Source organism: Lemur catta, chromosome 23 (assembly GCF_020740605.2).
Source record: "Lemur catta isolate mLemCat1 chromosome 23, mLemCat1.pri, whole genome shotgun sequence".
Taxonomy (NCBI): domain Eukaryota; kingdom Metazoa; phylum Chordata; class Mammalia; order Primates; family Lemuridae; genus Lemur; species Lemur catta.
Window position 1 is genome coordinate 17247473 of NC_059150.1, and position 12551 is coordinate 17260023.

A 12551-nucleotide genomic window follows, 5' to 3' on the forward strand; every position below is an offset into this window, starting at 1 on the left:
AAGGAAACCCCACTTCCCATTCCCTTTTTCCCTAGCTGTTGGCAACCACAAGTCTGCTTTCTATCTCTGTGGATTTACCTATTCTAGATATTTCATATAAATGAAATCATACAATATGAGGCATTTTGTGTTTGACTTCTTTGACTTAGCATAATGTTTTCAAAGTTTCTATGTTTAAGCATGCATAAGTACTTCATTCTTTTTATGGCTGAATAATATAATATTCCACAATTGGTTTATCCATTCATTCATTGATGGACATTTGGATTGTTTCTACCTTTTGGCTATTGTGAATAATGCTTCTGTGAATATACGTATACATGGATGTGTTTGAATACCTGTTTAATTTTCTGAGGAATGATCAAACTATTTTCCACAGAGGCTGTTTTCTGTTTCTACCAGCAATTTATGAGCATTCCATTTTCTGCATATCCTTGCCAATACTTGATTTCTGTGTTTTTGTTTTTTCATTATATCCATCTAAGTAGGTGTGAAATGGTATCTCGTTATGGTTTTAATTTGCATTTCCTTAATAACTAACCACATTAAGGATCTTTTCATGTGTTTTTTGGTCATTTATATATTTTCTTTGGACAAATATCCAAGTCCTTTGCCCATTTTTTAATTGGGTTGTTTGTCTTTTTATTGTTAAATTATAAGAGTTCTTTATGTATTCTTAATACTAGACCCTTATTGGATAAATGATTTATAAATACTTTTTCCCATTCTGTAGATTGCCTTTTTACTTTCTTGCTAGTATCCATTGATGTTTTTAATTTTGATGAAGTCCAATTTATTTTTTAGCATATGCTTTTTTGTCATACCTAAGAATCCATTGCCAAATCCAAGGTTGTGAATATTTATCCTTATGTTTTCTTCTGAGTTTTATGGTTTTAGTTCATATATTGAGTTCATCAATTTTGGACTACTTTTTATATATGATATGAGATAGGGATCCAACTTCTTTCTTTTGCACATGGATATCCAGTTGTCCCGGCACTAGTTGTTGAAGAGAATAACTGTCTTCCATTGAACAGTCTTGGTACTGTTGTTGAAAATCAATTGGCCATAGATGTATAGGTTTCTCCCTGGAGTCAGTCCTATTCCATTCATCTGTATGTCTGTTTTTATGCCAGTGCCACACTGTTTTGATTACCATGGCTTTGTAGTAAGTTTTAAAACCACAAAGTGTGAGTTTTGTTCTTCTTTTTCATTGTTGTTTTGGCTATTTGGAGTCTCTTGCAATTCCTCTGAATTTAAGGATTGATTTTCCCATTTCTGGGGGAAAAAAGGCCATTGGAATTTTGGTACGGATTGCATTAACTCTATAGATTGCTTTGGGTAATATTGCCACCATAACAATATCAAGTCTTTAGGTCCATGAACACAAGATTTTTTTCTATATATTTAGATCTACTTTAATTTCTTTCAGCAATATTTTGTAGTTTTTATTATACAAGTCTTTCATGTCCTTGGATAAAGTTATTCCTAGATGTTTTATTCTTTTGGATACAATTGTAATTAGAATTATTTTCTTAATTTCATTTCCAGATTTTTGTTGCTGGTGTATACAAACACTACTATATTTTGTGTGATGATCTTGTACTCTGCAACTTTGATGAATTTATAACTCCAGTAATTTTATTGTGGATTCTTGGGGATTTTTACTTATTATTTTTGTTTCTTGACTATTACAATGTATCTGTGGTCTTTGCTTAGGAATCAGGATGTAAAACTATGTACAGTTTTCCATTTACCACCTTCTAAATAATCTTGCTTTATACTTGTTCCCTTGCAGTTTGTTCTTCATGTAATAGCTACAGTAGCCCTTTAAAGTAATTGATCAATCATGTCACTTATATGCAAAACCTTCCACAGGCTTGTACATCAGAGTAAAAGCTTAAATCTTGACAAAGTCCTACAAAGTCCTATCTGATCTGCTACTGACCAGCTCTTTATCACTTTACCTCTTGTTCATTCTAATCATAGTGACCTTGGCCTTCTTCCTGGAACAATCTATCTTGAGGCCTTTGTACTTCCTTTCTACCTAGAACACTAGTCCTCGAAATATTCCGGTGGTTCGTTCTCTATTTCTTTAAGGTCTCTGTCAATGTCATCTCCTGAGAGTCTTCCCTGACCACCCTTCCTAAAATAGCACCTAACATTGTTCTTTATCTCCTTGCCCTACTTTATTTAAATTTCCTGAAGATAGGTATTTTGTCTGTTGTTCACCACTGAATCCCCAGCTTTTAGAATGGTGTTAGGTATAATAGGCACCTAATAAATATTTGTCAAATGAATTAATAAGTGAAGTTTCCTTAAGTAAAAGTAAAAAGAAACTAATATATACTGAATATTCATAATCAGCCAAACATTGCTCTAGGCATTTGATATATGTTGTTCACATTTAATCTTCTCAATAAGCTTATGAGAATAGATATTATTCCCATTGACTAACAAGGAAACTGAGACTTAGAAAAATTAAATAATTTGCCCTAGCCAGGATTTAAAATCTGGTCTATGGTACTTGATTCCAAAGCAAAGGCTTTCTGTACCCTGGGGGTTTGTTTGGTTTTTTGTTTCTTCGTTTGATTTTGAGACAGGATCTTGTTCTGTTGCCCAGGCTAGTGCAGTGGCATCATCATAACTCACTGCAACCTTAAACTCCTGGGCTCAGGCACTCCTCTTGCCTCAGCCTCCCGAGTAGCAGGGACTACAGGTACACACCACCAAGCCCAGCTAATTTTTTTATTTTTTGTAGAGATGGGTGTCACACTGTGTTGCCCAGGCTGGTCTTGAACTCCTGGCCTCAAGCAATCCTCCCACCTTGGCTTCTCAAAGTGCTAGGATTATGTGTGTGAGCCACCATGCCTGGCCTATTTTTTAATTATTAAATGTTTTATGTATTATAGAGAATACAAAGATAAATAATAAATGGTTATTTAAATTAAGTATATGTTAGTACATAATTAAATTTCAAAGGAGTGTACTATCAATAAATTTTATAGTTATTTGGAAAGTCATTAGACCAAATGGAAATGTCTGACACATGGTATGCTCAAAACCAAACACGTTGATTCAATGAATTTATGAACAGGTAAGGATTTGGTTCTTAAATAATAACTAAAATTTGAATTGGTGGAGAGAAAGAACAAGGCCATTTTAGATACAGGAAATAACATAAGCAAATGTGAAAAGCAAACTTTTTACACAGATAATAAAATTCATTAGGCACTGAGAATTAATGTTTAGGGGTGCTGTGAGATAAATTTGGGGAAAGTGAGTTGGTAGTTAAATTGTAAAGAACTTGAATTGCAAGGCTAAGGTGTTTGAACATTGTGATTATTAGAGAGAGCTGCAGAATAATGATGATACTGAACATTTGTATAGGCCTATTTATATGGGCAATCGAATGGAGTGCTTAAGAGTGTGACCTTTGGAGCAAAATGATCTGGGTTCAAATCCTGGGTTAGTTCAGTAACCCTGAGCAAAGACTTAACCTCTCTGTGCTCTAGTTTCTTCATTAATCAAATGGAGATAATAGTTTTTAAGTCAAAGAGCCATTATGATGATTAAATGAATTATTAAATTATTATATGTGAAAATACTGAGAACAATGCTTAGCACTAAGCATTCTATAAATAATAACTGTTATCATTTGTATGACATTTAAATTTTCATGTTGCTTTCACATGTACTATTTCTTTTCATTTTCACAGCAACTCTGTGAGGTAGGTATTACTATAATCTGTTTAATGATGGAAAAAACAAAGCCGAAGAGGTTATGTCATGCCAGAAATCCCCAGCTGACAGAACTGATCTTAAGATTCAAAACTGACCTCTTGTTATGACAGGGGGCTGTTCGTCCTCTGTGGCAAATGTAGCTTGCTCTTGCACTATAAACCTATCTTGCTCTGCCTCAATAAACTTCATTTCATGCTCAAAAAAGAAAAAAAAGATTCAAAACCATTTCACCATGACTCTATAATCTAAGAAACTAATGGAACATTGGAATAACATGCTAAAAGTCAAGTTTTAGGAAATTATCCAAGTGGCCTTCTGCAGAGTAAAATGAAGAAGGGAAAGAATCTGGAGGTAAGTTTATCAGGCTCTTAAAATAATCTAGGTTTAGGTTTCATTTATGGAAAATTTCTGTGCCGGGGATATATCATTAAGAATGAAGAGAAAAGATAATTAAAGAAGACATTGTAGATTTTATTACTAACCAGTATATTAATATTCTTTCAGCTGTATTTAAACTTGAAGCAGATAGAAGTATATGGCCCTTGATAAGAATCTATCGGGGTGGCTTTCTTCTGATTGAATTCCTTTTTCTACTGGGCATCAACACGTATGGTTGGAGACAGGCTGGAGTAAATCATGTGCTCATTTTTGAACTTAATCCGAGAAGCAATTTGTCTCATCAACATCTCTTTGAGGTAATCAAAGCAAGACATAACATCCCACAAATGCAGTTTGCATTAGCTGGATAGCTGGTTTAGTGGGTACTTAAATCTATCTCCTACTTGAAGGAGACTATTGACTTAATAACTAATCATTTTTCTTACCTTTGTTTTATTATAGATATTTCTGAATAATGGTAAAAATAACAGTTTTCTCTCTTTTTGTCTTCCCCATCCTTTACCAGATTGCTGGATTCCTCGGGATATTGTGGTGCCTGAGCCTTCTGGCATGCTTCTTTGCTCCAATTAGTGTCATCCCCACATATGTGTATCCACTTGCCCTTTATGGATTTATGGTTTTCTTTCTTATCAACCCCACTAAAACTTTCTATTATAAATCCCGGTTTTGGCTGCTTAAACTGCTGGTAAGTCCAAAAACTTGTATACCATTTTTAGAGTGATACATCGGCCATTGGCTTCCTCTAGGAACAAACTAAGGCTGCTGGGTTGAACAACTCCAGAAGGCACTGTTCACATTGTAATTTATGTGAGTAGTGCCCAGCTTCAAGATCAAAGAATACAATGTGACTGATACCCCTGAATTTGTGTAATGTTGCAGCCCTGGAAAAGGACTCATGCATTTTTTTCCTCCTAAAACAGAGTATGAAGTGGCCAGATTTGAAATGATTTTGCAAGTTGTAATCATTTATTACTTCCTTATATACATTATTTAACCAGCTGTGATAACATATAAAATTCTATAACTTTCCATTTAAAAAAAAGTAGTAAAGCTATTGTTACCTTGCCTGTTTAATTGATATAGTCAGCCAAACGATATATTTTAGGAAAGATTTGTTCTCTAAAAGCAGTAGGAATATCTTGCCAGAACACCAAGCTTAATTTGAGAAATGGACTTTGATTCTTTTTTGTAATAAGTTCCATTTCTTTTTCCACTTTACTTGTTTCTAATCTCAAAATCACTTAATTATGATAGGATATAGAGTTTTCTACAAAAATGAAAAGCTTTATCCTGTAAAGATAGCTCTGAGAAGGGACTTTTGCTTATTCCTGAATTAAGACAGCTCTATTTTGAAAATCAATTGAGAATGCTTTCATATAATTATTTCTTAGATTATAACTTACAGTAGAGTGAAAGTTAGTGATTAAATTGACCAATCACTATACAAACTTTCAGAATTGCCATAATTGTTTTCTCACCTCTTTTTCACCTATAAGTATACCTCCTTCAAGACTAGTTTTTATTTCTTTTTCTTTTGTATGCCCCTTAAAATTAGCAGAGTTCTTTTGTTCTTAGTAATATATAACTGAATTTTTAAAAATCTGAAGACAAAATATGGCTTTCTATTTTTTAAAAAAAGGTGGTAAGTACTTAACAAATAAAAAGCAATATATGTTCTAATTAAGGTAAGTATAAAAATTAGGAAAAGAAGGTGGCCCAAATCTCTTTGACTTTTCTTTTCCAAAGTTAATTGTTTTTTCTTTGTATTTCTTATGGAAATTTCCACCAACATTTGAAAATCTCTCTTTTCCCTCCAATTTCATTTTTTTAACAAAGCGTGAATCTTCACTTTAAGTGTAGCACTCTTAGGCCTAAGTTTGGGGTTTGACTTCTGTGTTTGGAACTTAAATGTACAAGAGTATTTTGATTAGCCATAAGTGTACAATTGCCTTTAATACGTTTTGTCATAACCTAGCAAATATGCTTTCTAGAGAAGTTTTGTTTGTTTTTGGTTTTGAAGACAGAAGAAAAGTTTGATCCACTGTTTCTCTCTTGAGATTTATACTAACAATTAAGTCATTACCAGTTTTTATGATATTAGGTTACGTTTATTTGAGATTGTCATTTTATTACTAGATTTCGTGGAGTTTTTAAACTGTGTTATATAAAAACTATAGTGTTCTTCTGGCTACACAGAAATACCTTTAAGATATAAATACCTATTATTTCCTGCCTCAATGAATATGAAATCTTCATAAAGTTATTTTTAAATGAGATTTTGGAAGACTCAGAAAACTCAAGGGCTATTATGATTGCATAATTGCAATAACAGGATAATATAGTTGTGTGCATTGTGTGCTAAGTGAGCATTTCCCCAGTGCATCCTTCTTTGTTTAAACAGCAAGCTGTGATTCATGCATGACCAGTTACTCTTGTTAGCAGAAGGATTCCCCATTGAGTCTACATTTATCTATGCATTTACTGTGTGTTTGTTAATAAATGAGGACTTCTTAATGGAATAGATTGACGATGATATAATAAACAGGAATAAAAGAATAATACAATGCACTATCAGAAGCAGTGAAGTATAGAAAGAAATATTGTGGTTTGTAATTTTTGTAATAAGAATTATAAACAGGAAGAATGTTATTATTTATAGATCATTTTAACATTAATTGACCTGTTGACTTATTTTAATTCAAATCTCACTGAGAAAACTTGCCCTTAGACTTAGTATATTGCTAGTGAATTAATAAGAATGTTTCCACTCCAGTTCTGTTTTTCTGATAAAGGTTTTTTAAAACCTCATCCTAAAGAAAAACTATATTTCCTTTTTCCTTTGTTTTTCTTTAATTTTTAGTGGGAACAGCACTTATGTCATTTGGCCATAGTGGTAGCACTGGGTCCTATTTATATGCATATTTGTGTTAGAATCTATGGAATTAATGTATGCTACAGTATCCAAAAAGCTAAAAAAATTTTATAAGAAATTGATTTATTCTTATATGAACATTATGTGTCAAATTAGTATAAGTTATGTACATCCATTAGGTCATACCTCTTCTCCCCAAATCTGTATTTACCTCAATCAGAAATCCAATTAGGAAGCATAGAATATACCTTGGATTTTCTAAACAAAAATATCAAGCTATTCTTGTAGCAAGCTAATTAAAGTTTTAAAATTAGAGTCCTTTGTTATATAATTTAGAAATCAATTTTTAGCAATATTTTCTTTGGTTGTATAGTAAAAATTTCACATTTTTAAAATAATATTAGAGTGGTATTCTTATTTAATAATGTATTTTATGTGTATTTATTTATTTACTTTTTTTAATAACCCATGAGGTTGGAGCTGCTATTAATCTCCATTTTGTAAATGAAGAAACCTTTATTCAGAGAAGTTAAATAATGTTAACATATACTTTCTGATAACTTATTAGTGGCTTTTTTTGTGTATGTGATAAAACATTAGGTATCCAGAATTATCTCTAGCTTTGGTAATACTATTACTCCAGGGAATTGTGTTATCATTTTATTCAATCATAATAAGGTAGAAGTAGAGAAGTTGAAAGGCCTTAATCAGAATAAGAAAAGAAAGGAGAAGTGAGTTACAGGCTTCTCAGATGGAGAATTCAAATAAATCTATTACAAAATGAATTTGACTATGTGTAAATGTCAGGGACTTACGTATGATCTATTTATTTTCTACCTTTCACCCTACCTTTGACAGGGCTATTTGTTCTTTTCTCTGTATTTCCAGGGTATTTTGTATATATCTCTATAATAGCACATACCATATGGTGCTATAATTATATTTATAGGTATTTATTTGCCCAACTATACTGTGGGTCTTTGAGGCCTTTGAGGGTAGAGACTGTTTTATTTATCCCTATACTTCCACAATGTCTGACATAGAAATACTTAATAAGTGTTTGCTAAATACATTAATGACTATATTCTTTCCTTCATTAGTTGTATTATACCAGCTTTTACTACTCCCTTTCTTTCTCTTTTTGTCTTCTCTTTTTTGTAAATTTTCCCTTCCTCTCATTTTCTTTTTATTTTCTTGCCATTCCCATCCCTTTCCAGTCTCATCCCTTCATCCCTTTGTTTCTTGTTTAATGTGTTATCTTCCTCTTCTACTCTTATGGAGATTTTCTTTATTAGCAGGTTTTGAGGATGGGTTTGGCAGATTGTGAGAGCAATGGTAGTCTGCCTCGTGTCAGTTAGAAAGAAGAAATTTGCCCTAGGCTACCAAAAAGTCCATGACCAGAGATTGAATTAGACTTCCTGATCCTTTGTTGTTATACCTAAATTATCCTCTTATCTCTGTCTCTATGAATTCTTTTAGTGCATTCTGCACCTTAGAGTTGCTTAAAATATTGCAAAAATGTGGCCAGAACTTCTTCATGTGTAGATAATTACTATCCCACCCTCACCACCCTACCTCAAAAGACGTTTGCTATATCTGGAGCTTATGGTTGCAAATGATATAGCTTGTCTGTCTGGCTTATTGGACTCATGTATAAAGTATGGGAGTGATCAAGAGACTGAGCCATAGAACCAAAATATATCAGCTCCAGAAAATAATGTCTCAAAGCCTGCATCATGTCTCTCAGACACCTGGTTGAGCTTCCGAAGCTCCAAGACAGTACCTTACATAAATAGTTGACACCCAGGATTAATTCATAACATAGTCATTTACCTTTCTGAAATAATAAAGAGAACTATTTAGAGAAAGAATAGAAAGAACCAGCCATGTCTGAGGAGAGAGTCCCAGGTTGAACATTTCTTCAAAATGAATACAGCTAAATGGCCAGGGAGCTAGAGATTTAGACTCATTTTCTCAAAACTGCTGCTTAGTCAGAATTCCTTGTTTCAGAAATCCCATTTTCTCCTATATAAGATAGAAGGGGTCTAACAGGATGAGGATTAAGGCTACCTTCATTCCATCTTATTTCAAGAAGGTTTGTCAAGGCAATCTGCCCAATTTGAGCCTATTTCTAGTGAGTGCATTAGTATCTATTATATTTCCCTTCTCTGTGATGGGAGGGTTTCCCTTTGCAGTGGTAAACAGACTTCCACAAAAAAGGTCAGGATGAGTTTGTGTAGGTCTTCTGTAAAATGGAGAGATCAGTAATACCTAGCTCATAGAATTGTTATGAGGATTGAGGAAATGCCTACACATATCCTGAAGAAAATGTACTGCATGAGTTACTGCTTGATACATTCAACCTTAATACATTTATCATTGTTTTCAGAACAGTGGGAAGAGGGCTGATTTTTGTGGTATAACTTCAAGATGAACACAATCATCACCATGGCATTAGTGAAGTGAAAATGACTTTGGTTAGAGAATAAGGAATGCTTCAGATGGCATACCATCCTTTCCTACCTATCCTTTGTAAGCAAAGAAGAGCTTTGCATTCAGTTAGCTAAGATCGAGAGCATTCCAGAAATTACCATAGCACTTGCCTCTCCAGCTTAACTTACTTTAGAACCTAACATTAGACTTCCTCTTGGGGCTTCTACCACTCTCTCTGCTTTCAACTTCAACTTTTCCCACTTCTTTGCTATTTCCTAACTGTAGTTATTCCTGCCTTTCCCCCTCTTCTGTTTCCTTTCTTAATTATTCATTCAACTCATTGCCTCACAACCTAGCCACTGTTGCCAGGTCCCATTGTTTGTCTGTGATTGGTTCCTTGGTTTCCATTTTATCAGCTAAAGTTGATCATGCTGAATGATCAGACGTGAATTAGAGAAATTTAATATGACTTTTCTTGTTTCTATGTTTTCTGATTTTTTTTTTTTCTTTCTCTCAGTTTCGAGTATTTACAGCCCCCTTCCATAAGGTAGGCTTTGCTGATTTCTGGCTGGCCGATCAGCTGAACAGCCTGTCAGTGATACTGATGGACCTGGAATATATGATCTGCTTCTACAGTTTGGAGCTCAAATGGGATGAAACTAAGGGCCTGTTGCCAAATGATTTAGAAGGTAGGGTACAAATTTGCATCCACACTATTAAATTGCCAGTGTAAAGCAAGCAGTGTTGGGAATGATAAATGAGAAAGTTAAGGTCATGATGAAAACTCTTCCAATAATATTATAAACTTAATTAAATGTTCTTGGCACTCTGTTAGCAATTTCTTTATCTGATATAATTTGGCTTTTAAATTATGTGTTAGGATTTTAGCCATCCATTTGCCAGGAGATTTACAACTTACACTTAAAGAATTTTAAAACTATTTTTTTAAAAGTTCTAGTACATTGGTAGTTATATTGCAAATGTTTAGTGCCAACGATTTGTCACAGTGTTGCTTTATAATACCATGTAGATAGCAGTGATCAAAAATACTGATTATTAAGAATTAGATTAAGTGCTTTGAGAAAATCATTATAAACTGCTTTTTAGTTCTTATTTGGAACCTTGTTTTTCTTCTGGCTCTTTTTCCCAGTCTTAGTTTATGCCAGGAGTTCAAGTTATTAAAGAATTTTGCCTTCATGACAGAGATCTAATTTAGACAGACTATGTAACATTTGACTAACAAAAGTTAATGATGAAGCCAGTTCACACATTTTCATTGATTGCCAGTGGATCACAACTCTGTTGTAGGTTGATCACACTGTAATACATAACTGGAATTCAAAGAAAAATTGATTTACCAATTCCATTCTTATTTAAAAACACAAAATCCATTTTTGGTTTAAAAAAAAAAAAGGTGGGGCACAGTGGCTCACACCTGTTATCCTAATTAGCACTTTGGGAGGCTGAGGCGGGAGGATCACTTCAGATCAGGAGTTCCAGACCAGCCTGAGCAAAAGTGAGACCCCATCTCTACAAAAAATAGAAATATTAGCTGGGTGTGGTGGTGTGCACCTATAGTCCCAGCTACTTGGGATGCTGAGGCAGGAGGATCACAGGAGCCCAGAAGTTTGAGGTTGCAGTGAACTATGATGATGCCCCCACTGCACTCTAGCCAGGGAGACAGAGCAAGACCCTGTCTCAAAAAAAAAAAAAAAAAAGGACCATAAGAGCAAATACCCTTGGATGTAGTATGTTATGGTGGTTTGGAGTTCATGAAATTGTCTAGAGTCACCTATGATACTTGGTAGGTTTTCCAGATGTTTCCAATTTCAGAACCAAACAGTTTTTCCCCCTTTGGTTAGTGTACTCATATTTTAATTTTCTTATAGTTCTGTCACACTCTAAATAAAGTGATTCCAGGACAGATATCCAGAAATCTGAGAGAGCAGATTTTCCCACTTGTCGCCCCTACATATTTTACCATCTCTCTTTGGCTTATCTACCACTAAAAACCTTGAGAATGAAATAGTTGCAAAGAAGAAAGTGATTCTGAAACTCAGGCTTCTTGCTTTTTTATGCACTTGGTAGTGGTTACACTATATGGCTAAATGATGTGAACAAGTTATTTTTTTAATTGTAATTTTTTTCTTCTTTGAAATCTTCACAGAACCAGGAATTTGCCACAAATATACATATGGTGTGCGGGCCATTGTTCAGTGCATTCCTGCTTGGCTTCGCTTCATCCAGTGCCTGCGCAGATACCGAGACACTAAAAGGGCCTTTCCTCATTTAGTTAATGCGGGCAAATACTCCACAACTTTCTTCATGGTGACGTTTGCAGCCCTTTACCACACTCACAAAGGTATTCTATGATTGGCTGTGAAGAGATTTTTCAAAACTTGGATTCTTACTACTTGAATCTGTTTCTTACTCTTGTTATTTTTCCATTTGTCATGCTCTTTGTTTTTTCCGTTGAAATTCCAGTTCCCTCAGTTATACCAGTTTGTTCAGCTAACAAACTGGTTAGTCTCATTCCAGTATTTACTGACAGGTACCATTCAAAAGAAGCACAGTCACCCGGAGTAAGAAGAATATGTGATGATGTTTAAAATCCTGAATTATGTTTAATGGGTTCAATCTATGGATACCTTGGGTTTTCATTTGAATTTTTAGACTTCCTTCTTCATTAATGAGGTTGGGAAATGGCTAGGTGAAAAAGATTCCCTGTGGCAATCAAATATATTTTTAATCGCTTTCCTTCACCAAGTAGTAAGGATTGTTTCCAGGCCATTTAACTGCAAATTGAGTTCTCTGATCCCTCTAGTTTCTCATCTCCATGGCAACCTGTTATTACTTGAGACTGCTCTTCTGTTGGGAAGAGAAAAACCTTTTAAGCTCTGAGCCACATGCAGTCATTCCTTTTGAATTTTTAACCTTTTTCCAAGAACTGTCAATCAGTGATTTAGCTTCCTTTTACTAAAATGCATTCTTTCTTTGTTTAAATCAATATCAGCCCACACCTTAGACGCTGCACTTTTTCATGTGTAGGTGGTAAAGAAGTGTTACTAATTGAAATCATTATAGTTATTTTTAAATACTTTGG

The 12551-nt window shown here is 34.1% G+C and overlaps 1 protein-coding gene across 1 annotated transcript in view; it reads left to right on the top strand.

The window, feature by feature from the left end:
• XPR1 (xenotropic and polytropic retrovirus receptor 1) overlaps positions 1–12551 on the top strand; it is a 144166-nt gene that overhangs the window by 98757 nt on the left and 32858 nt on the right. The window contains exons 8-11 of the mRNA XM_045536346.1: positions 4249–4439; positions 4649–4828; positions 9966–10137; positions 11616–11810. Of these exons, the coding sequence (XP_045392302.1) occupies positions 4249–4439; positions 4649–4828; positions 9966–10137; positions 11616–11810 (738 nt within the window). The remainder of the gene's footprint in view (positions 1–4248; positions 4440–4648; positions 4829–9965; positions 10138–11615; positions 11811–12551) is intronic.